Source organism: Lissotriton vulgaris, chromosome 7 (assembly GCF_964263255.1).
Source record: "Lissotriton vulgaris chromosome 7, aLisVul1.2, whole genome shotgun sequence".
Lineage (NCBI taxonomy): Eukaryota > Metazoa > Chordata > Amphibia > Caudata > Salamandridae > Lissotriton > Lissotriton vulgaris.
Window position 1 is genome coordinate 861,491,822 of NC_141695.1, and position 25,712 is coordinate 861,517,533.

The 25,712-nt window shown below is 48.9% G+C and overlaps 1 protein-coding gene across 3 annotated transcripts in view; it reads right to left on the reverse strand.

Moving 5' to 3' along the window:
* LARP1 (La ribonucleoprotein 1, translational regulator) overlaps window positions 1-25,712 on the reverse strand; it is a 773,488-nt gene that overhangs the window by 508,925 nt on the left and 238,851 nt on the right. For all 3 annotated transcript variants that reach the window (XM_086931251.1, XM_086931250.1, XM_086931252.1), the window contains exon 3: window positions 2,793-2,858. In XM_086931251.1, coding sequence (XP_086787377.1) covers window positions 2,793-2,858 — 66 coding nt within the window. The remainder of the gene's footprint in view (window positions 1-2,792; window positions 2,859-25,712) is intronic.

The window sequence follows — 25,712 nt, forward strand, 5'->3', positions numbered from 1 at the left end:
TTTACATGTAACAGGAGTAGCCCTTATGGGTGATTCCAAAAGTAGAAAGGCAGGGACTATAACCAAAGTAACAAATGAAATTTTTTTTTTTTGCAAAAGACCGTTAAAGCAGCAGATTAAAAACATGAGCTTAATGCCCATATCCTGACTAGAGCATGTCTCGAAGACAGCGCAAGGACTGCCTATGCAAGACCTAAAAAAAGCACTGTACCTGAACCACCACACGAGTCATGAGTATTAAAAAGGGATGTGGAGAGAACAGCTTGTAGAAAAGGGAACAATGCTTATAACAAATGGTTAAGATAGAAAAAAGCAAACTGACAAGTATACTGTGGCTAAAAGGAATAATATTTTTGGTCACAAAGCAAACATTTACCTAGCACTCAAAGCAACTACGGCGCATGTGTGGATGTGCTCCTAAAGAAAGGACAGAAAACTACTCCGAGTGAAGTTAGCTACTGCTGAAGTGGACTGACCTACTGTCTATCTGAATACTGAGGCGGCCAAAGAAAAAGGTCCATGACAATATATGACAAATGTTTGAAGAGGGCTACAAGAATATTAGTCATATAATTTTAGTGAAATCAAAAAGTCTTGGCTAACGCCAGCCCTAAAAATAGCGGCATTAACATGTACAGAACTGTTCGCTTCATAACCCCACAAAAGCAGAAAGAAACAGTGCCGGATAATACAGCGATTAAATGCATGATGTTTAACGGCAGATGCCCAAGTGAAGCACAGCATAGAGTGCACAGACTTAATTGAGGAAAGAGATATCAAAATGGCCTTTATTACAGAAACGTGGACTGACAAAGTCTCAGGTCCGGACATTAAGGCCACTCCTCCTGGGTTTCTGTCACATCTTAAACAGACCAGTTAGGAAAAGAGGGGACGTAGCTATAATCTATCAACTCACTAAAGGCAGATTTTTGCGCAGTCTCAAACTCAGCCTGTGAGGCACTCTCCTTTAGCCTCTCTCTTACTGTTCACCATACTTTTAAGGGTATTTTACTATACAGACCCCCTGGGCCCAGAAGCAACTTCCAAGCCTCTATTGGGAATTTGTTGGAAGCAAGACTGTGCACAAACTCCTTCATGATCCTGGGTGATGTCAACTATCATCTGGAAGCACTCATGGAACCTGATGCATTGACTCTCAGACATGAAGAGTGGGGACCTCAGTCAACAAGTGACAGGGCACACCTTGGATGGTATCTTTTCAAACCATATTAAACATAAAGGAATCCACTCTTACAGTGGTAGTTATCCCTACAATGGTGGGGAGCACACAGTGTTGTATAAATACCCCTCACACACCAACAGGCCCCTTTGTGTCATGCTTCATCATCGGGGTCTTCGCACCCCTCTACGGGATGCGGCGTGCTACGAGTCACGACTACGTAGGAGCACTGGAAGTTGACTATGTGTTGATGTGTGTGAAGGAAGTAAATGTGAGTGGTGAGGTGAAAGACAGTGACAGTTAAAAGATACCTGGCTCGTAGGAGAAAAAATAATAAAAGTTTTTTATTAAGCCCTCGGCTGGTATCGTTAAAAAGTGCAGGGTGAGGTTGTTTATACTAGTTAGGGTACATCAACCTCTAAAGTGTGTCAACATGTTTCGGAGTGACAAGGACTCCTTCAGGACGAGGATGTGCACTATTATCCCCACCTTACTCACATGCATGTAGATGTCAAAGTGTGCTCTACACAAATATTAGAAGAGGTGAAATGTACCTCATCGTGTTATATTGAATGTAGTCTGTTGCGCCCAATTGGCGTTGTTAATACAGAACCTGTGAATGAACAAAAACATCATGAAATATAACATCACATTATGATATTGAGAAAAACCTATGTAGATACACAGGAGGGTGATGAAGAACCAAAAATAAGGTCCAAAACCCTGTAAAAGAAAAAGACATACATACAGACTAGGACACACATAGATTTGATATACTCGCCATTAGAATACCTAGGATGGAATAGTGGGAAGAAACACATTTAGCAAATATACAGTTCTTACTTCTGGACAAAGGCTAACTGGCCTCATGAGCCAAGGCGTGGTATTGGAGGTTCTTTTATCTTCTTGCTCAATATAGCAACCTATAAGATGTCAAAAAAACAGCGTGGATTTAGAATCTAAAACGCTGTTTTAGAGAAAGCAGGTGCCTCTATACTCCAAGGTCTAACTCACAGTTACTGCCAAGTCTGGTAGGCTGTCTTCCCCTCAACGCGGCTACGACGGTGTGTCGAGTCGTATTGGACGAGTGCCTTATATAGTAGTAGTAATTGCCTTAATTAGTGTCAAATAGGAATCGGAATATGCCTAAAGAAGGACCTAAACATAAGAATTCAGGTCCAGTCCTGCGCACGTGAGGAGGTAGTGTCAGAACCACCCGCGCATGCGCACCCTTAGTGCGGTCCTTTTTAGGCTCAGAGGACTCTTCCGGTGAGGAGTTGAGTCTTAAGGTGGCAGAGGCCCTGGAGGCTGTGGAACTTTGGGCACAAGGGATGACACCGGATTAAATTGGAAACTCTGCTCTGCCTCAACAGTAAGCCTCCGATGAGTTTCAGAGCCCCTTTGGTACACATCCAAACCAGATGGTAGGAAAAAACCTAAAGAGGTCAATGCCCATGCGCATTGCCAACTAAAAGGTGCAGTCACAGTGCATCCTTCGACTAAAAGCCTTTCTTCTAAGAATAAGTTGCAAATGCTTGAGCCTAACACTGGATAGCAGAAGGATGCAATGCAGGGGTATCTACAGAACATACCACAAGCATACAATTCTTACCGGGGTACTTTTGTGAGCAATTTCTCCAGGAGTGGGCCAGTTCGTGGCATCACCAAAATCTCCAACCTATGAAAGCAATGCATACAAAGGGTTACAGGATCTACTAACATCTGATGTTCACATACATTTGACATAGTACAACAAGGTTACAGGTTCTACAATCTGCATCTAGTATTCACATACTTTTGTTCTAACACAATAAGGATAAAAGACTCTTGGTGGAGATCCAGTAACGGCTAGTTCAATGCTCCCTTTAAACTCCCAAATAGCCCAGAAACAACTTCTTGAAAGCAATTTAAAGCTGTGCAATGCTGGTCACAGCAAGTGCGTTTTCCAGCTGGGTAGCTTCCCATTAATGTGCCACTTCCTACTGCAGATACACTAGTGTTGATTTACGCAGTCACATAAATTTACCAGATCGATACCGATCAGTAGTATTTTGAAAGATTGACAAGAGGCTGATAGGAAGGTACTGGGAACAGTGTTATGAACCTGGAATAAGTTATCTTACAAGTAATATCCTACTGTTCTGGATTTGTTCTCCTGGGGGTAAATTTCCAAAAGGAGGGAAAAATGTTAATATGTCCCATCCCTATAAATTCTGGTTCTGTTGCCTTGTTTATAACGGATTTGTAAAACAAGCAGAATTTAAAACAAGCATTTGCAACGCAATATGTTTCGGATTCACACAAGTTTGAGCTATTGGCATTTAAAGACCGATAATGCAGCCTATATCCACAGGCTACACTGTCCAGTACTTAAACTAGTAATTCCACCAAAAACCCACAAACAGCACAGCCTGTCCAGTGTTCTCCACCGAGAAAAACCTTCCCCTACCAGCAAAAGCCTTTGGAATGATAGAGAAAGTAGTGGACAGACAATCCCCATAGGCTGCCATTATGTGCCTTCTAGAGAACCTTCCAGAACTCTCAGTATCCCAGAATGCACAGCAGGTCCCTTTTACTTTCAGTTCTTTTTGAAGGCGTAACACACCAGACCTGTAGCATTCCTTACATGAATATCTTTCTCCGCCGGGGAGGAGGGCGGGCGCTTACGACTATAACAGAGATACCCCTAATACAGAACTGGAGTTACAAGACAGAAACTACTCCTTCTGTAGTAGGGGATCTCTGTGTATATCCATATTCTAGTGAATAGAATGGCAAGCCCATCCCCACACCAAAGCGGCGGTGGAGAGACGAGAAATAACACCACTACTGTGCGAACAGGTTTCGCAGCGAAGCCTGCCCAAGCTGAGCGTCTGTCCTGGCATCAGTGTCCAGACAGTAATGCTTAGCAAAGGTATGAACCGACTTTCAAATGGCCGTCTTGCAGATTTCTACAATCGGAACATTACGTAGCATAGCAGTCGTGGCAGCTTTGCCCCTGGTGGAATGAGCCTTGGGTTTACCCCCTAAGGTCTTATTAGCCTTCTGGTAACAATTGTATACAGGACACAATCCACCTCGAGATGGACTGTTTTGAGGTAGCAAGACCGGTCCTGACTGATCCATAGTTAATAAACAATTGGTCTGACCTACGAATATCTTTGGTTTTATCCAGATAAAATTTGAACACCCTCCTAACATCCAGGGAATGCAGAGACCTTTCCGCTGGAGACGGAGGATTCAGAAAAAACGTAGGTAACGTTATGGTCTGGTTACCATGGAAATCAAAGATAACCTTTGGAAGAAATTTAAGGTGAGTATGCATAACAACCTTAGCAGCATGAAATACAGTATAAGGTTCTTGGCAACACAACGCCTAAATTTCACTCACCCTGTGGGTCGATGTGATGGGCACGAGGAACGCCGCCTTTCAGGACAGGTGCTGCAATTAAGCCTTATGAATAGGTTCAAAAGGCTCCTTCATCAATCTGGACAGCATCACATTCAATTCCCATGAAGGCGAAGGAAGCCGAACAGGAGGGAACACTTTCTTCAAGCCTTCCAAAAAGTCCTTGATCACAGGGATCTGGAAGAAGGAAGTCTGTGAAGGGCATTTCCTGTAGGCAGTCAGCGCAGCGAGATTAACCTTAATGGAATGGAAATTAAGGCCAGACTGCGCCAAATGTAGAAGATACGGAAGTATGACATCTTCCTTACATGTCGTTGGATCATAGTTCTTGGACTTGCACCAGATGCAGAATCTCTTCCACTTGTAAGCATAGGAAGTCCTAGTGGAAGGTTGCATAGCCTCTTTCAATATGTCCATACAATCTTCTGGTAGATTCAAATGTCCATATTGCACTCTCTCAGGAGCCATGCCGCCAAACTCAAAGACGAGAGGTTGGGGTGCATCATCTGCCCCCCGAACTTCGTGAGAAGGTTTAGCCGGCACGGCAGCCGTATGTGAGGAAGGAGAGACCGGTGAAGCAGGTCCTTGAACCACCACTGCCTGGGCCATTCTGGTGCAATCAGGATCATCCGCGCCCTGGACTGGGACAGCTTGATGAGCACCGCCGGAATCAGGGGAATGGGTGGAAAAGTGTACACAAAGCTGTTTGACCAGTTGATCCATAGCGCATTCCCCAGCGTCCCCTGCTGGTAGTACCTGGAGGCGAAGTCTCGGCATTTGCTGTTTTCGGCAGTGGCGAACAGATCTACATCTGGAGTCCCCCACCTTGCAAAGACTTCTAGTACCTCGTCGTTTATGACTAGGCTGTGGGGTTTTAGGTTTAAACCTATAACTGATAAAACCCCACTGAAAGAGAATTAGCCCTCACCAGTGAAAACAAACACTGAAAAAACACCTTCACAACCACAAACTAAATGCCATTCAAAGAAAGGAAAAAGAGTGAAAGGTATTTTTTGTCTTTCTGAAGGTCCCCATACAATGTAACTGTTATACAAGATAGCAGTAAGAAAGACTGGGCTAACATTATTCTGCTTGAGTTTTGTTGTTTAGGGATGCCACAAAAATATTGTTTCTTCTGCCTTTTGCTTTTTTCAGTTTTGTGGTCTTTGGTCTAAAGATGCAGGGTTTAGAAGCAGGTTTAGGTCTTGCCTAATTCTTTTATAAACTGGAGAGAATCAGGAAATATCAAAATCATATTTGATATTTGGCTGCATTTGATTCTTTCACCGATCGGTAAAATGGCTGGTCTTTATAAGAATCTTTCCTAATATGGGTCATCACATTTACCCACAGAGAATGGGTAAAAAACCGTGAATACATCAGCCCACAGTTTCTAGTGGGTCAGTATTGATAGTAGGTGAATTGCCAACACCTCAGGCTTTAAACATTCAATGCAAGGTATAATGACAAGTAGATGTATAAACAGTGCTTTCACCAAAAATCTGGGATAGTGGTGAAAACATGACACCAGACTTTTGGAAAACATGGAATGCAGTATCACTTTAAATGCCCTGCAAAAAAGGTTATTTGTAAGTACAACAAAGATTTGAGTGATATTGTTTGTATTTGCAGTGATTCAGCTACGTATATGAAAAAGTTGTGTGAAGACCTTTCAAAATTTATACCCGAGCTGAAGTGATTTCCTGTAGGAGATCCTTGCCACTTGTTAGATGGTATGCTGAAAGCATCTTTACAATCTTCGGAGTTAATGAGGAAGCTATTGACTTTTTAGCAAATTCTGGTGCACTGTTCTCTTATGCACAGGAACTAAAACGCAAACATTTATCATTTTCTGCTTTGTGTGGCATCAAAGAAAGTGTCATCCCAACTCTGTCCCTTAGCTGATGGTTCTCAGTCCAAGGGGCTATGAATGCTATATTATCCATGTGGAAACCGTTTACCGTATTTTTGTTGAGTGATGATGCCAAAGGCAAGAAATGTGAGGATCTTTGGTTGCATATTGATAGTGATGTGAAAAAAGTACACTACTGCATTATTAATGGTTTTCCTGAATCAGTCTGCTCAGTGCGTCCGCCTGCACACCTGGTAGATGGGTAGCAGTTATCGACAATCCTCTGGCTAGAAGCCAGTGCCAGATAGCCTGCGCCTCCCGTGACAGGGTGTGCGATCTCGAACACCCCTGCTTGTTGAGGTAATACATTGTGGTTGCATTGTCCGTCTGAACAAGCAGAGAGTTGGTCTGGAAGGACGGATGAAAGGCCTTCAGTGCCAAGTGAACAGCTCTGAGTTCCAGGAAATTGATGTGATATGTGGACTCCGTCGGGGACCACGTTCCTTGCATCTTTAAGTCTCCGGAGTGCGCCCCCCAGCCATAGAGAGGCGCATCAGTCACGATAGTCTGTGTGGGAATGTCCTTGTGGAAGGGAACCCCTCTGAGGAGATTCTCCGCTGAACACCACCACTTCACAGTCGTATCTTGTTGTCCCAAGACCCTTTCCTCTGATCCCACTGATCCTCCAAGCACTCATGCAATGGTCTCATATGCAGCCAAGCGTGTGGCGTGAGGAAGATACAAGAGGCCATCGACTGTTGTAGATGGAGCGGTCATAAGAGCCTGAGCCTTCCGAAGGAGTGATAACCGTCTCTCCTCCGAAGGAGACACGCTTGCTGACAGCGTATTGATGGAGGCTCCCAAGTACTGTATGCACTGGACCGGAATCAGGACAGACTAACATGATGTGCAACCCCAACCAGTTCAAAAGAACACACGCCTTCTGGAAGTGCGCTTGAGCTTCCGAGAAGGAGGCCTTGATCAACCAATCGTCCAGGTACGGGTAGACAAACACCTTGTTCCTCCTCAGGTGTGCCGCTACCACTGCCATGCACTTCGAGAATGTTCTGGGCGCAGACTTCAGCCCGAATGGCAGTACTGTGTACTGATAATGATTGGCGCCGACTTGGAATCGCAGGAACTTGCTGTGTTTGTGTGCAATGGGCACATGGAAATAAGCATCCTGTAGGTCTATAGCACATAGCCAGTCTCCCTGTTGCAGCTGAGGATAAATCTAATTCAACGACAGCATGCGAAATTTCTCTGCGAATCCACTTGTTTGCTTGTCGCAAATCTAGAATGGGCCTGAACTCGTTCTAGTCCTTCTTGCGAACCAGAAAGCACCGTGAGTACAGACCTCATCCCCTTTGAGACAGAGGTACGTCTTCTATCGCCCTTTTCCTTAACAGGGCATCGGCCTCTACCTGGAGCTCGCGCAGCTTAAACTGCGAGCATACCGGTGGAATTGCTGGAGGCAGGCTGGTGAACCGAAGACTATCCATTGCAAGCAATATTCAGCACCCACTTGTCAGGAGTAATTTTTCTCCACTCTGCCAGAAAAAATTGAACGCTTCCCCCCCCCACCGGAGTGGGTAACGGCTGTAGGGGAAGTATCCGCACAGGGACGAGACTGAGCCAGGCCTTTGTTCGCTGCTGCGGACTGCTGGCCGCCTATGCCCTTCTGGCGCTTCTGGAAGGGCCTCCGGAACTGCTGCTGCTGTTGCTGCTGTCCCGAAGCCTGCCCTCGCGCTCTACCTTGCACCCCGAACCGTCTCTGGAATGGGCGGTAGGTCTTCTCCTTGGGCTTCTCCAACCCGACAGCAGTCAGGGTCTCGGCCTCCACTTTCATGCGGGTCATCTTGTTGTCCGCATGCTTGCCAAACAGGGTGTCTCCCGAGAAAGGCAGGTTGGCCACCCGCTTTTGAGCCTCTGGCTTGAGAGATGTAAGGCGAAGCCAAGCGTGGCGCCGTTGGTTGATACCATGGCAGTACCCATGCGCCGCCAGAAGAGACATCAGCAGCCGCGCTGATGAGTTGGTTAGACACCAATATCCGCTCATTCAGAATTTCCTGAAAGTCTTTTCTTCTCTCGAGGAAGGAGCTCAACTAATTGCTGGAGGGACTCCCATAGGGCTCAATCATATCGCCCTAGCAAAGCCGCAGCACTTGCAGCCTTCATTGCAGTAGTCGCCATCCCACAGACCTTCCTGCCTGCCGAGTCTAACCAGCGGCTCTCATCATCAGGCGGTACTGTCGACGACGGGGTGGTGGCATGCTGCTTCCTAGCCGCAGTCACTAAGACAGAGTCCGGTGTTGGATCCATACTGAGAAAAGATCCAGCGTCCTTCACTTGAGGAGCCTGGAGGCGGCTGCCTTAGTCACCGCCGGAGTGAGAAAACTCATCGGCGGGCTCCACCAATCCTGGTACTAGAGGCAGCAACGGTCGAGACAGGTGCTTTTTATGTAGCGTCTCGAAAAGGCGACACCCTCGTCCCAGGGGATTCCGACAAAGTCGGCGAGTATTCCCTGGTCCCAGAAGACTTCTTCCGCAACCTTGATCTGCGCCTCCTATGGCGTCACCTTGATCTTGTCGACAGATGACTACTCCGCGATTTCTCCCTCCGGCCGGAGCAAGATCGCGATCTCCTTGGCTTCGGACGCTCAACAGGTCTAAACGGAGATGGCGATGGTCAACTGACCGGGGGCCTCGGCTGAGAAGTCCCGTCAGGCGGCGTCTGGTACCGTGGAAGTGAAACAGACCTCTGCAGAACCGCTGGCAATCCAGAAGGGGGAAGCAGAGGATGAGAATGAGGAGGAGGGGGGGAGAGTCGACATCTGCTTAGGGCGGCGAACGCCCCCTTCTCGGCGGCGAACGCCCCCTCACGGCGGCAAACGCCCCCTTCTCGGCGGCGAACGCCCCCTTCTCGGCGGCGAACGCCCCCTTCTCGGCGGCGAACGCCCCCTTCTCGGCGGCGAACGCCCCCTAGACGGCGGCGAACACCCCCTAGACGGCGGCGAACACCCCCTAGACGGCGGCGAACGCCCCCTAGATGGCGGCGAACGCCCCCTAGACGGCGGCGAACGCCCCCTAGACGGCGGCGAACGCCCCCTAGACGGCGGCGAACGCCCCCTGGACGGCGAACGCCTCCTGGACGGCGAACGCCTCCTGGACGGCGAACGCCTCCTGGACGGCGAACGCCTCCTGGACGGCGAACGTCTCCTGGACGGCGAACGCCTGCGGAATCTCGACGTCAAGGATCCCCTCGACGCCAACCTCTTCTTCACAGACTGCGAACAGCCGTGTCGCCTCGACGGCGAGCGCAGACGCCGGGCCGCCTCTCGACGTCAATGTCGCGACGACGATGATGATACAGTCAACGGCGACCTAGACGGCGGACTAGTCAGTTCCCTCGACACCGAACGTAGACGCTGCCTCGACCCAGAGCCCTGAGGAGACGGGTAACAGACTGCTGTCATCCCTCTCGACGCCGTCATTGGTGCTATCGACGCCGGCAAACAGGGATGCTTGCTGGTCTTCCTGGCCCTGGGGAGCCCCCCAGAGGCCTCAGCATGGGCAGATGAAGTAAGCCCAGACCCACCGTGTGCCTTTAGTCTTCCATCTTCCAGGCCTTGGAGCCTGATCTTCATACTCGCTCTCAGGGTACTGCTGGAGAAGGCCTGGTAAATGTCACTCCTCCGGGACATGAGATGAGGGAAGGCAGATGATGCACACCTCGTGTGGGTCCGACTTGGCCTTCTTCCTCTAACACTCTGGACATTTGTCAAACAAAGCAGGCATTGTGACAATTAAGAGTGCTCAAAGACATACACAAGGAAGAAAGCACCCAAACACTTGAAAAAGTGAAAAATTCTATGAAGAAACCCTAGAAAGGGAGAGCCCAATGCTCCAGGGTCCTGCTTGCAGGAGCCGGAAAAAAGAACTGAAAGTAAAAGGGACCTGCTGTGCATTCTGGGATACTGAGAGTTATGGAAGGTTCTCTTGAAGGCACAGTATCCGGTTCTGAGCCACATAATGGCAGCCTATGGGGCTGGTCTGTCCACTATATCATTCCAGAGGCTTTTGCTGGTAGGGGAAGGTTTTTCTCTGTGGAGAACACTGGACAGGCTGTGCTGTGTGGGTTTTCGGTGGAATTTCTAGTTGAAGTACTGGACAGTGTAGCATGTGGATATAGGCTGCATTATCGGTCTTTAAATCCTTCAAATGTCTGTGCAGCTCTGTATTTTTTGATGACTTAAGAGATTTTTGATTGCTTCGGGGTCCACGCACATGGGCAGGACTATTCACTAGATTATGACTATACACAGAGATCCCCTACTACAGAATGTCATTGCTATCTTTGGCCTACTAACAACCACTCCAGCTGTAATAGGAACCTGGCGTCACCACCTGGTGCAGGGTGGACTGTGCTTTATGGCAGGCATGGAGGGAGGGAGGGATGGATGTCTCGGCTGCAGCTTCAGCCTCCTACAGTGCACCTGCTATTACTGGTGAGCGAGAGGCACTGAGGTGGTGGCACAGGCAACAGAGGCGGCACAGGCAACAGAGGCGGCACAGGCAACAGAGGCGGCACTGGCAACAGAGGCGGCATTGCTGGTGGTCGTGGCGGTTTGCTGGTATTGGTACTGGTGGTATTGGTGGTGGTACTGGATGTGGTGGCGGTACTGGAGGTGGTGGTGGTACTGGAGGTGGTATTGGAGGTGGTATTGGCAGTGGTACTGGTGGCATTGGTGGTGGTATTGTTGGTGGTGGTACTGGTGGTGACATTGGTATAGGTGGTGGTGCTAGTGGTGGAGGCGGTAGCGGTGGAGGCAGTAGTGGTGGAGGTATTGGTGGTGGTGGCACTGGTATTGGCGGTGGCGGTGGTATTGGAGGTGATATTGGAGGCAGCGGTGGTGGTGGTACTGGTATTAAAAACACAGGATTTTGAAAACCACCTGTCAGGTTGCTTTAGTACAGATGGCATGAAACAGATGTGCTGTTGTCAGCTTCAGTCCGTTAGCACAGGACTATACCACCTGGAATTCACATGACTTAATTTGCTAATCATTTCTAAATTAATTTTACTTGGGGAGAGGGGGGTTTGAAACAGACAAGATAATGCCGGGTTGAAGTGATTGAAAGCAGGCGCCCGTGTTACAGGGAAGCTGTGATGCTTAAAAAAAATACGACGTTTCCGCTGAAACAGCGCATGCCCGGCCTGCAGTAGAAGAAACTCAAAAGTAAGAAAACAAGTTACTTACCTGTAACTTTATTTCCCCAGTATTGGTATCTTTCATAGATTCCCATGCTTTGTATCATTCCCCGTCGTCGGAATGGGAGCCTCGGTAGTATCACAACCATAGAAACGAAAGAGAAACATAGGCCTAGGCCTCATCTCATTTTGTATCCTATCACTCTGTGTAAAAGAGACCACACTTTTGCCAGGACCAATAAGAGCAGCCTTACCCCATAGAACCTTCCTGAGAGAGCTGAGAGCCTCATTTTCGTAGCCGCTGTGCAAACCGCCACTAACTCTGTAAAAAGACCGAGCTTTCCCAGGGGAGGAGGGTGGGCGCATGGAAATCTATAAAAGTTACCAATACTGGGGAACGAATAGTTTACCTGTCGGTGTAGTTTTGCAGCTTGATGATCTTTCTGGATTCACTATGCTGTGCATATTCGCGGTCTTGTGGTTGGGTCCGGATTCGTAGTCTTTTCTTTGTTTTTTTTTTTTGTTTGTCGCCCAGGTGGGCGTCGGCGTCACCCCTCCTTAGGTCTATTTCCGGTGACGTCGACATGCTTCCTGCGGAAGCTCCCACCCTTGGGCGCCATCTTCAGATTCTTTTTTCCGTGTTTCTTTCGTCTCCGAAGTGATGGCAATGTTCTATGTAGGTGAAACTTCTTTTAACCGCTTTGTATATAAAGTCATTTGTTTTTCTTTTGTTTTTTGTTTTTTTTCACCACCTCTTTTTTCTCCAGCCTCATCTTTCTGGCGGAGGTGGGTGGGTTCGCTAATGAATCTAGAAAGATCATTAAGCTGCAAAACTACACCGACAGGTAAGAAACTATTCGTTTTGCAGCGTGAATCTTTCTGGATTCACTATGCTGTGCATAGATTTTGTAGCGGTTTCTCATTTCTGTGGCGGCTGGGTGGAAGATGAGCTTTGGTTTTTGAATATGTGCTGGAGCACCTTTTGTCCGACTTGTGCTTCTCTGTTCATCTGAACATCCACGCAGTAGTGCTTCGTGAATGTGTGCACCGAAGCCCATGTTGCCGCCAGGCATATGTCTTGTATGGGTGCATTAGCCAGGAAGGCTATTGTAGCACCCTTTTTACTAGTGGAGTGGGCACGTGGCCCCTCTGCTAGTTCTTGCCCTGCCCGTTTGTGGCAGAGTTGGATTGTTTGCGCGATCCATCGTGCAATAGTGTTCTTGGTTACAGCCTTTCCCATGAAACTGTTGGCGAATGACACGAAGAACTGCTTTGTCTTCCTGTGTCCCTTTGTACTCTCAATATAGTGCATGACCGCCCTTCTGGCGTCTGGGGTGTGTAGGGCTCGCTCTGCGCTATTTGTTGGTTTTTGGAAAAAAACTCGGTATCTGTATGGACTGGTTCATGTGGGATTTGGACACCACCTTTGGCAAGAAGTGTGGGTCGGTCCTCATCACAACCCTGTCATTGTGTATTTGTATGTATGGTTCCTGCAGCGTTAGCGCTTGAAGCTCGCTCACTCGGCGTAAGGACGTTATTGCAACCAAGAAAGCTGTCTTCATGGTCAGCATTTCTAGTGAGGCCTTGTGGAGTGGTTCAAAGGGCTCCTTCATGAGTTCCGTCAGGACTATGTTCAAGTTCCATGCCGGTGGCGGCATCCGCTTGGGTGGTACGATCCTCTTCGCTCCTTCCAGGAATCTGTTAACAACCTGTGACGTGAAGAAACTCCTGCCCATCTCACCCCTTGTATAGGCGACTATCGCTGCCAAGTGGACTCTTAAGGAGGACGAGCTGAGTTTTTTCTCCAGTAAGTGCGTGAGGTATTTTAGCACTGTGGAGTCCTTCATTTTATTGGGAAGTCTTTCCTTCCTGCACCATATTGTGAGTCTCTTCCACTTTGCCACGTAGCACTTCCGTGTGCTGGGCCTTCGTACCTCCCGAAGGACCCTGAGGGTGCTCTCTGGCAACCTCAAGTGTGCGAATTCTATGTCCTCAGGAGCCACGTCACTAGGCTCAGGCTCTCTGGCTCTGGGTGCAGTACCTCCCAGTTGTGCATGGAGAGCAGGTCTTTTCTTCTGCCGAATCTGTGGGGTGCACTCTGTGCCATCTCCATGATCTGAGAGTACCATGTCTGTCTGGCCCACTGTGGTGCGACCAGTATCAGGGTCATGTTGCTCGCTCTGCACTTGCTCAGTACTCTGTGCATCAGTGGTATCGGGGGAAAAGCGTAAGCAAATGTCCCACACCAATCTATCCATAGGGCATTTCCAAGGGACCCCTCTTCGGGTTGTCTGGATGCGAAGCTTTGGCATTTGGCATTCTGGCGTGTTGCTAACAGGTCCACTGATGGCGTTCCCCACTTGTTGAACAACCACTTAGTCACCTGAGCATTGAGCTCCCACTCGTGGGATGCCGATGTACGTCTGCTGAGCCAGTCTGCCTGAATGTTCTCCTTCCCCGGTAGGTGTATGGCCAGTAGGCCTATCCTGAGGGGGATGGCCCATCTCCATATCTCCTGCGCCAGTGTCGAAAGCATTGTTGACTGTGTTCCACCCTGCTTGTTGATGTAGAACATCGCTGTGTTGTTGTCTGTCTGCAGCAACACCCTGTGCTTGTACAGTCTTGTTTGGAAGGCTTTCAGTGCAAGGAAGATGGTTTTAAATTCTTGATAATTGATGTGCTTCGTCGCATCTGTTGGTGTACACAGGCCCCTCACTTTGAGCTCCTCCATGTGAGCGCCCCATCCCTTCAGGGATGCGTCTGTGGTGATGGTCACTGTTGGTGTTGGGGGTGTAAGAGGCTTTCCCTTTGCTATGTTCTCCATGGTCCACCATGCCATTTCCTTCTGCATTGCGTGCGTCACAACCACTAGTTCCTCCCAACTTCCTGAAGCTTGTGACCATTGTTCCTGGAGCCATTCTTGGATGGGTCTCATGTGAAGTCGTACATTTGGTACCAGGTGGATGCATGATGCCATCATCCCCAAGATCTTGCTCTCAGTCCTCACTGTCCGAGCTTGTCCCTTCCGGTAGAGGAGAGTTTCCCTCACCAGGGCCCTTGCTCTCTTGTCGCTGGGGAACACCCTGCCCTGTAAGGTGTTGATCTGTGCCCCCAGGAAGATCTTTACTTGTTCCGGCTCCATTGACGATTTTTTCCAATGGATGGAGAACCCCAGGTTTATCAGCGTGCTCGTCACTGTATGTGCGTCTTTCTTGCATTTCTGGTACGAGTTTGCTTTCACTAACCAGTCGTCCAGGTAAGGATATACGTGTATTCCCTGCCTTCGTAGGTGCGCTGCGACTGCCGCGAGGCACTTTGTGAAGACCCTCGGTGCTGATTTTAGACCAAAAGCTAGTGTTGTGAACTGGTAGTGGCTTTCTCCGACCGTGAACCTGAGCATATGTTTGTGCTTTACGTTCATTGGTATGTGCAGGTAGGCGTCCTTGAGGTCTATCGTGACCATGAAGTCTCCAATCTGCAATTGCGGTAGCACCTCCAGCAGGGAGGTCATTTTGAATTTGTGTTTTTATGAATGTGTTCATGAACCTGAGGTCCAGAATGGGTCTCATTGTCTCGTCGACCTTTGGCACGAGGAAATACGTTGAGTATATTCCCTTGTTTCTTTCTTTGAAGGGAACCTGTTCTATGGCCTCCTTCTGTAGAAGCTCTCTTGCTTCTTCCTGAAGCCGCTGTAGCTGGTCGTTTGCTAGTGGCTTTCTCTTTGGTCTCCTGCTTGTTGGCCTCCCTTCCAATTCTAAGCAGTACCCGAATTGGATGAAGTTTAGTATCCATTTGTCTGATGTGATCTCTCTCCATTCCTGGAGGTAGAATCTTAATCTTCCACCCACTGGTGTTATGTGGTGGTAGTTGTCCATTGTATGACCCCCTTTGTACGTGCGGCCCCCTGGGATCCTTTCTGTGGGCGGGCACACGGAGGTCTCTGAAGTCATTTAGAGGCGGGCCACTGGCCCCCTCTTTTATGCTGTCCTCGTCCATTTTTTCTCCCTCGAAAGGACTGGCCCCTTGACTGGTACTGCCAGGACTGCTTCTGTTGACTCGGTTGCGCCTGCGAGTCCGCCTGGTGCGTCTGTTGAAAAGCCTGGTGTGAAGTACCTGGCTGGTTTCCACCTCTTCCTCCGGGCCTCCGTGACTGGGTGCCCCTCTTGTTGCCTCTGAACTGCAAAGCTCCCATGGATCGTGCAGTTTCATTGTCTTTCTTTAGTTGACTGAGTTTGTCGTCAACTGTTGTCCCGAACAGTGTCTCGCCGTTGAACGGAGTGTTCAAGATGCTGTGTTGCACCTCAGGCTTAAAGCCCGAGATTCTGAGCCATGCGTGTCTTCTTTCCGTGACACCCATCATCATGAGCCTGATGGAGGTGTCTGCTCCATCTAGGGACGTCTTGAGGCAACAATTTGCTGCATTCTTCCCGTCTTCCACCAGTTTCTCGGCCTTCTGTCTGGCCTCCTGGTGTAGGTCTTTCACCAGTTTTCCTAGCTCCTCCATGATCTGGTACATGTGCCTGTTTATGAGGGCATTGGAATTAGCCATGCGCCATTGGGTCGCGGCATTCCATTCGATCCTTCTGCCCACTAAGTCCATCCTTTTGCTCTCCTTATCAGGAGGTGGTCCAGAAGTAGTGGCCACGTTAGCCCTCTTCCTTGCTGTGGCCGTGATGATGGAGTCAGCTGAGACCACGCCTCGAATGTAGGCTGGGTCCTTTGATGAATGCTTGTACTTCTTTTCCGTTCTGGGAGTGACTGCCTTGCATGTTGCGGGCTCCCTGAATGCTTCCATCCCCTGCGCCAAGACGCTGTCGAGCATGGGTAGATACTGGCTCCTTGTTTGCGTGGGGATTAATGTCTCGAGGAGAAAGTCAGCTTTCTGCTTCTCCTCGTCGAGCTCGAGTTTGAAAGCTGCTGCCGCAGACCTTATCCCTGAGTTGTAAGCCCCGATGTCGTCCGGCGGCGATGGCCTCGAGGGGTATGTGTCGACCGCCTCTTCCGGGTTCTCGGTGTCGACATCCAGGTAATCCTCCTCCAGCGGGTCAGAGGGGGCCCGACTCGGCGTCCAACCTGCTGTCCTCTTCCTCCTCATAGCTGTAAGCCTCGTAGGGATTCTCGTCCTCTTCCTGGTCGACCATTTCGGCGCAAGGCTCATGTTCCTAGACGTGTTAGTCTTCCTCCTCGACCAGTTCTAGCATGGGTGGCTTGGTCTTGTGGGGAATCGTGAAGGCTCTCATCTTGGCGTCGAAATCTTTTTTCCGCTGCAAGAGGTTTTCCATTTCGGCTTCTAGTCGCTGTTTTTTCTTTTCCATCTCGGCCGTGCTGTCCGCGCCGGATTGTTCGGCCAGTCTCTTTGGCGCCTGGCTCGGCTGTGAGAGTTTCGGCGTCGAGGACTTGGACGTCGAACTGGGTTTCGTGTCCCTGGACGGCGTCTGTGCTTTAGGGTCTTTCTCCCTTGACGTCGATCGGTCCTTTTTAGGGACGATCTTCGACGACTTCTGCTGCTCAACAGCTCTCAGCGCCAGGGACTCCTCAGAGGATCCGCTGGGCCTGTGGGTAGCCGCGGGCGCCAGGTGTCTCTGCGTTGGCGTTTTCGGGGTCTTGCCCTCGTTTTTTCGAGACTCAGAGTCTCTCCTGTTCTGGGGAACGACGAGTCTCCTACCTTATCAGATGTCTTCGTGTAATCGGTCTCTACGACCGTGTAGCTGTCGTCTTCGGCAGCAGCGTTGTCCTCTTCCTCCGAGGACATCCCCAGCTCGTACAGCAATGGCGTCGGGGCTTTCCCTTGGAGGGTGGCGTGCGCTACCCTCTGGCTCTTCCTCACACGAAGGGTCTTCGGGGCGAAGGCGGAGCAGGCATTGCAGTCCTCGCTTCTGTGGTCTACCGGTAAGCAAAGGTTGCAAACCGGGTGTTGGTCTTTTTGCCCGTACATGTAGTGGCAGTTAGGGCAGAACTTGAACGGCGTGTTGTCCATCATCGAGTGTTTAGGCCTCCCTGGCCGCGCGGACGTCGACGATCGTCGAAGTCCTCGATGATTTCTCCTTCCTTTCGCTGGTCAGTGGTCGGCGAAGTCTTTTGTAGTCTTCTTTCGATATCTTCTTTAATTTTTATCTTTTCCTAGTACTTTCTCCAAAAATGTCTGGAGCCCAACGGGAACGATCCAGACCCGACCGCGGAAAAAAGAATCTGAAGATGGCGCCCAAGGGTGGGAGCTTCCGCAGGAAGCATGCCGACGTCACCGGAAATACACCCAAGGAGGGGTGACGCGACGCCCACCTGGGCAAAGAAAAAAAAAAGAAAAGACTACGAATCCGGACCCAATCACAAGACCGCGGAATATGCACAGCATAGTGAATCCAGAAAGATTCACGCTGCAAAACCAAAGTTACAGGTAAGTAACTTGTTTCCTTGCCCCAGTATTGGAACTTTCACAGATTCCCATGCTTTGTATCAGAGTAGCTAGCAGTAAATTACCAAGACACATTTTGTAAATACATGGTATCACATAACCAAATAGCAATACTTCTAGCATAGCAAAAACAAGAAACAAAATGTGCTCACCAGGAAGGAGGGACTGTAGGGAAAGCTCACCTCTCAATGGAAAAGATTCCGCAGAACTGCCTGACCAACAGCCGCGTCATCTCGTCCTTCAGATTCCAGGCAGTAGTGTTTCGTGAAGGTATGAGTACTGCTCCACGTTGCTGCCCTGCATATGTCCTTAATGGCGACTCCAGAGAAAAGAGCCACAGACTATGCCACAAACCTTGTGGAATGTGCACGGACCTTTCTATTCAGTGGCTTGCCCGCCTCTTGATGGCAAAATTGAATCGTACTTGAGATCCAGCGGGAAATGCCACTCTTTGCCCAAGGAAACCCCTTCTGTGGTGCGCTGTAGGACACAAACAATTGGGATGATTTTAGAAAGCATCGTGTGCGTTCTAAGTAGAATTTCAAGCATCTTTGAACGTCCAAAGAATGTAATGTGCGTTCCGCAGGTGTAGAAGGGCGCGGAAAGAAAGACATTAAAATCTAAGGTTCATTCAAGTGGAACTCAGAAGGCACTTTCGGAATAAATTTTGGATTGGTGCGAAGAATAAGGACATCCTTTTTGAATTGAAGGAATGGATGCACTATGGATAGGGCTTGAAGCTCACTAACTCTTCTCACTGATTGAAGAGCTAAGAGGAGGGCAAGCTTCCAAGACAGGAATTTCAAGTCTGCCTTGTGCACCGGCTCAAACGGAGCTTTCATGAGTTGAGCCAGGACAAGATTGAGCTGCCAAACTGGCGGAGGAGGGAGAACAGGAGGATACATTGAAACAAGCCTTTCAAGAATTGTTTAACAAGGACCATAAGGACGGTCCTGAAGAACTGCACCAAAACCTCGATATGGCTGCAAGATGTACCTTCACAGACTAATGCGCCAAACCAGACTTAGCCAATGATAGTATATATGGCAAAAGTTGATGCCGTAGAGATTTGTAAGGATGGAGACCTTGTCTTTGACACCACAGGCAGAACCTCTTCCATATCGCCTTGTAAGTTTTATTAGTGCTTGGTGCCCTTGCCTGGGATAACACTTCTCTACACTCCTTGGGGAGATTCAGATGACGGAACTCTGTGTTCAAGAGACACGCTGTCAATTACAGCGATTTCAGATCCGGATGTAACACCTCCCCCCGATTCCTCGATAATAGGGATGGAATTGGTCTCAAGCGAATTAGATGATCCTGGGAGAGTAGAAGGAGTTCTGTGTACCAGAATTGCCGGGGCCAAGCCGGTGCAATGAGAATCATCTTGCAAGCTTCTGCCTTCATCTTCCTGAGTACTCGTGGGATATGGGGAATTGGCGGAAAAGCGTAAAAGAACGCGCCACACCAGGCAATCGAAAGAGCATTCCCCAGAGATCCCTGATGGTGAACTTTGCTTGCGTAGAACCGGCATTTGGCGTTCACCTGAGAGGCAAAGAGGTCGATGGTCGGTGTCCCCCAGATCGAGAACACACTCTCCAGAATGGACTGATTCAATTCCCATTCGTGATTCGCCTCTGTCTGGCGACTCAGGGCATCCGCCGTGACATTGAGAGAACCTGCCAGGTGTTCTGCCTTCAAATTGGTCCTGTGCAGAATCGCATAATCCCAGATTCTCTGAGCCTCTTTGGATAGAGTTTGTGACTTCGTGTCTCCTTACTTGTCGATGTAGTGCATGGCTGTCGTATTGTCCGTCCGGACCAGCACTGTCTGATTTTGAACTCTGGGAAGGAAAGCCTGCAAAGCCAACCGAATGGCCGTCGGCTCCAAAAAATGTATATGGCACTGGCGCTGCTCTGGACTCCAGTGTCCGCTGACTTGAAGCTCGGAGCACTGCTCCCCAGCCTTCCAAAGAGGCATCTGCAGTCATAATCAGGGGGGATGGTGAAATCCTGAATGTCAGACCTTCTGCGATATGGTCTTTTACTAGCCACCACTCGCATGCTGTTCTTATTTATTTATTTATTATTTATTTTGCGATTTGTAGAGCGCCTGGTGACCCGTAGGCATCCCCGCGCTATAAATCTGTGGAGACCAAGAGAGATGGAGAGGGAAAACTATTTGGGGAACAGGAAGGTTTTTAGATTTTTTCTTATTTGTGGCATCACAAACACCTTGTCGTTGAATGATCCCTCTGCCTGGCACCATTGCTTGTCTAGCTCTTCTTGCAGAGGACGCATTCACAACCTGCAATGCGGTATTAAATGGTATGCAGGATGACATCGACCCGAGCAGGGACTTGTATTGTCGGATTGAAAGGCATTTCTTGTTGAGCACCTGGCGAGCCGAGACGATCAACTTTTGTTGACGTTCCTGCGAAGGACGAGCTGTGCATTGCATCGTGTCCAAAATGGCACCGAGGAACTTTGTGGATCTTGCTGGCTGCAGAACTGACTTGTGTTTCTTTAGCTGAAGGCCGAAGTGATTGAACAACTGGATACAAGTTGAAACGGCTTGAGAAGTTTCCTTGAGAGATGGAGCCTTGACGAGCCAGTCGTCCAAGTAAGGGAAAACTTCCAGGGATTGTTTTCGTAGGAATGCTGCTACTGGTGCTAACACTTTGGTGAAGACCCGTGGTGCAGACCGAAGGCCAAACGGAAGCACCTTGAATTGGAAATGGTTCTTGCCCACTGTAAAGCGTAGATATTGTCTGTGAGCTGGGTGTATTGGTATGTGGAAATACGCATCTTCTAAATCCAGAGATGCCAAAAAATCGCCTGGGTTCAAAAGAGGAAGAATATCTTGGAGTGACCATCCTGAAAGAGTTTGATGATAAGTGTGGAGCTCTCGTAGATCTAGTATGAGACGCCAAGTCTCTGCTGTCTTCCGAACCAGGAAGAACCTGGAATAAAACCTCTGCCCTTCTGAGAGAGAGGTACCGGTTCTATTGCCCCCTTGATGAACAATTGGTGGGCTTCGAGAAGGAGCAGACTCAGATGTTTTGTGTGGTTGGCGCCCGGAGCTCTTGTTGGAGGAAGATCTTGGAATTTCAACATATGGCCACTCTGAACAATATTCAGGACCCACTGGTCCGATGTTATACACTTCGAGCCGTTCAGACAAAAGGATATCCTGCCCCCCACTGATGTTACTGGGAGGGAAGGAACAGTAGGTAGAGCCAGGAGGCCGCTATTGCCTCTTGGCATGGTCACGTCCTTGGCGGTTCAGACACCCTCGCTGAGGCTGGCAAGAGAAAGATGCCGATTGTCCCTGCTGTTGATTTGGATATGGAGTCTTGTAAGACTGAGGAATATCTCTGCTGGGTGTTTCCTCTATTAGAAGAGAAGCCTCTGCCTCGTGCACCTCTAAATGGGACCTTACGATAGTTCAGAGATCCCAATGACTTGGCCGTGTCCCTGTCTTTCTTTATACTCTGCAGGGCATCATCAACATGCTTACCAAAAAGTATCTCCCCATCAAATGGGAGGTCCAGGATCTTATTTTGGACCTCCTGACGAAACCAGGTGGCTCTCAGCCAGCCCTGACGACGTAGTACTTCTGAGCCTGCTAAGGCACGAAAAGCTGTGGAAGCAATATCCATTGCGCAGTCAATTACTTCGGAGGAAGATTTTTCTCCTTCCATAAGGACTCTCCTAGCCTCTTCCTTCGCGGAATCTGGCAGTTGTTCCACAAATGGCTCCATGTCACACCACATCTGGCGGTCGTATCTGCCTAGAATGGCGAGAGCATTTGCTGATCGAACAAGCAAGCTGGCCATGGAAGAAAACCTCTTTCCCACGTTATCCAGGCGCCTACCGTCCTTGTCCGGAGGCGTAGTCAAAGGTGTTGATGGGTTTTTGGATTTACTTTGAGCAGCCTGGGAGATCACCGAATCAGGCTTCGGCTGACCAAGAAGACAAGCTGGACTGCTCTCTGGAGCCTTATATTTCTTTTCCAGCCTAGGAAGAACTGGGATAACGGTGGCTGGATTTTGCATGATCTTTATCCCTTCATCCCACACATGCTCAATTATGGGAATGGATTTGACTGATCTTTTGATCTATTGTTCTTCAAAGTCATACAGGAAACATTCAGACTTCCCTTGTAATTGGTAGTCCAAACCTTTTTGACGCTCTCTCCATGAGGTTATGGAATCCCCCTATATCGACTGGAGGGGAAATAGAAGTATCTCGACCAGTGGCGTCTGGATCTTGTAGTCCACTGTCACCGGGATCCAAGTCTGGGTCCTGCAATGGATCAGTCAAAGGATCCACTTGTACTTCCTCATCAGAAGAGGAATCCTGCTAAATGGTAATGGCGGGCTCGGGATCCGATGTACGGGAAAGGACCGTTGGTATGACCACTGGCGTGAGAGCTACCGCTTGCAAAGGAGGCGGCACGACCACTGGTTGCGCTTGCGGCAACAACTGAGGCGGAGGTTGCGCAGGCTGCATTAACCCCTTCACTGCTGGCCCGTTTCCGCCCCTGTGCTGTAAACAAACGAACAGGGGCGGGCCATGACGATACCAAGCCGTCATCAGCACACGAGCACTGTAGTGCATGACGGCTTGGTATTTATTTATATGCTTTTATAGCGCCTGAATAGACCCCCGAAGGGGTATCTCCGCGCTTTGCCATCCAGGGGAAAACCTGCTACTGTACCCGGACAATACCAATAGGTAGTGGGGGAAAAAATTAAATACTAGAGAAGAGGTAGGTTTTCAGGGTTTTACGAAAAGATAAGTGATCAGAGCTGAGCTTTAGTGAGAGGGGAAGGGTGTTCCACAGAACAGGCCCAGTATAGGCCAGAGCCCTGCCTCCTTGACGGGCTTTTTTAATCTTAGGAACCTTGAGGAGTTGAAGATTGCTGGATCGTAGTGCACGGGCCGGGACATAAGGTGTAAAGACTGTGCTGAGAAATTTCGGGCCTATCCCCATCAGGCATTTGTGAATCGTGCACAAGATTTTAAATTTGGACCGCAGTCGTACTGGCAGCCAGTGCAGTTCCGTCAGCAGTGGCTGGGAGGGAGTCCTAGGTGGAGCATTCATGACTAACCTCGCAGCCGTATTCTGGACCACCTGTAGCTTGTTAAATTGGCCTTCATTAGATGATAAAAGAAGGCCATTACAGTAGTCCAGTCTGCTGACTACCAGGGCCTGGACCAAGGTCTTTCTGTGGTGATCTGAGAGAAAAGGAAACACCCTTCTCAACAGAGAGATAACCCCAAAACAGGTACCAGCAACCTGGTTGATATGATCTTTAAAAGTCAGTGATTGATCAAATAACACTCCTAGATTTCTTATGGTCTGCTTGGGGATTGGGGTGGGTCCTAGTTCACCAGGCCACCAATCATTAGACCATAAAGTTGCTGCTTCCCCATAAAGTACAACCTCGGTCTTAGTCACGTTGCACTGCAAGCAGTTGTTGGCCATCCAATTGGAGACTGCCCTCATTCCTTCTGCAAATGTTCTTTGTAAAGCAGGGGAGAAGGTCTTAAAGGGGAACAGAAGTTGGGTGTCATCGGCGTAAGACACCGGTATAAACCCAAACGATCTCACTAAGTCAGCCAGGGGGGCCACATATACATTAAACAATGTGGGGCTCAAACATGAGCCCTGTGGCACACCCCTGGTGAGCTCCCTGGCGGTGGATTTATGGGAGCCCAGTCTGACTTCCTGAGAACGACCGGAAAGAAAGCTCTCCAGGAATCAGCAAACAAGGGGTTAAAGGTTCTGAAGGAAACCTGGTTTTATAGTCTTGCAGCATCATCTGAAGGTCAGAGATTAGAGAGGCCGGCATGGCCACCATGTCCTGTCCTAAACCAAGTGGACGTCGCTCTCGAGGAACATAGCAATGAGCCTCTTGATCATATGCCGGTTCATAATATTCCTCCGTGTCAGTCTCATGCAATTTGACATGCAAATCTGAGGGACTGTAGGCATCCCCATATTTGCCACCATCATACTCTTCCTCATCCGACTAGTCATCCAGGAGCAGTGTAGGTGGAAGCGTTGAAACCAGTCTTGGAGATGTCATTTCGGGTGTAATCTTCAGCTTTTAAATAGGAAATATCAAGTTTTGACCAGTCGACGACCTAGTCGACGGAGCCGCCGTCGACTGTGCGCTAGTTGTCGACGCTATTGTCGATGGAATAGTCAACGGTGCAGTGGACCTCGTCGACGGAGCCTTGGACGTCGTCGACGAACTTGTCGTCATCACCATGAGTGTCGACATTGTCGTCAACGTAGTCTTAGTCGACGAGGCAGTTGACAGCACCTTACCGGAGATCTTCATCATCGACGAGGAATAAGTCATAGTCGAGGAACCTGGCACCTTAAACGATGATGAAGTAGTCGACGTCGAAACCGCCACCGACGACGATCCCATCGACAGGGGCAAGTAAACAGCGGGATTTTTCATAGAAGTACTAGTTGACGTACCTGATGTTTTTGTCGTCGACGGACGCTGTTTTTTCTCAGGAACGGTCCCTGGAATGACTGTAGAGTGTTTTTCACCAGTCTTTTCCTTTTTGGACGGAGGAGAAGAGAAAGCAACCTCCTTTTTGTCCTTAGTGCCTGTAACCAATCCAGCAGCCTGTCCCTGCCTCTCCTTTTCACTTCCGTGAGGAGATTTAATGGTACTAGTCCTCTCAGACCTGTCAGAGATCTTATGAAGGGCCTTGATAGGGGGCTCGGCTGAAGAAGGAGACCTACCCCTCTTCTTGGATCTGTGAGAGGAAGCCATAGATGTCGAATCCTCTTCATCTGATGAAACCACTTCCTTCCGAGTCTTCATTTTTTGAAGCCAGGTCAACAGCCGGCCCTCTGTCCTGAAGTGTTTTTGTAGAGAAGGTTCTACAAATCTTGCAGTCCGTGGCCTTGTGGTCGGGGTATAAGCAATATATACAGTGTTCATGCTCATCTTCCACAAAAAGTCGTTTTTTCCCCACAAGAGGCACAGGACCTGAATAAGGCCTTCATCTCCTTGTCAGACATGTCTTGAATGAAGATGAAAAAGTTGTAGAAATAACTTGAAAGAATGAGAAAACTTAGCAGAGCTCAGTGGAGACTCCCTAGCACAACGTGCGGTAGAAAAATCTGAGGCTCTGAGCTCTCTCGGGAAGGTTCTATGGGGTGAGGCTGCTCTGATTGGTCCTGGCAAAAGTTTGGTCTCTTTTACAAAAAGAGAGTGATAGGATACAAAATGAGATGAGGCCTAGGCCTATGTTTCTCTTTTGTTTCTATGGTTGTGATACTACCGAAGCTCCCATTCCGACGACGGGGAATGATACAAAGCATGGGAATCTATGAAAGTTCCAATACGGGGGCAAATAGTGCTTACTAAATAGTGCTTACTAAATAAAATGCCCTGTGTAACAGCAAAAGTAAAAGGGCCAGTCACCATGGGAGGGTACAAATAAAGACAAGGATGTACTAAGAAGGGACTAACAAGCCTATTAACTAATACAAAAACAGCATTTACAAAAGACAATGACAAGCCAATGAAAAATATGGGAGGAGAGTGGGTGTTGCTTCTATCCCATACTCTACTACAGCAGTCTCGCAGAGTGAGCAGCGCCTGCGCGC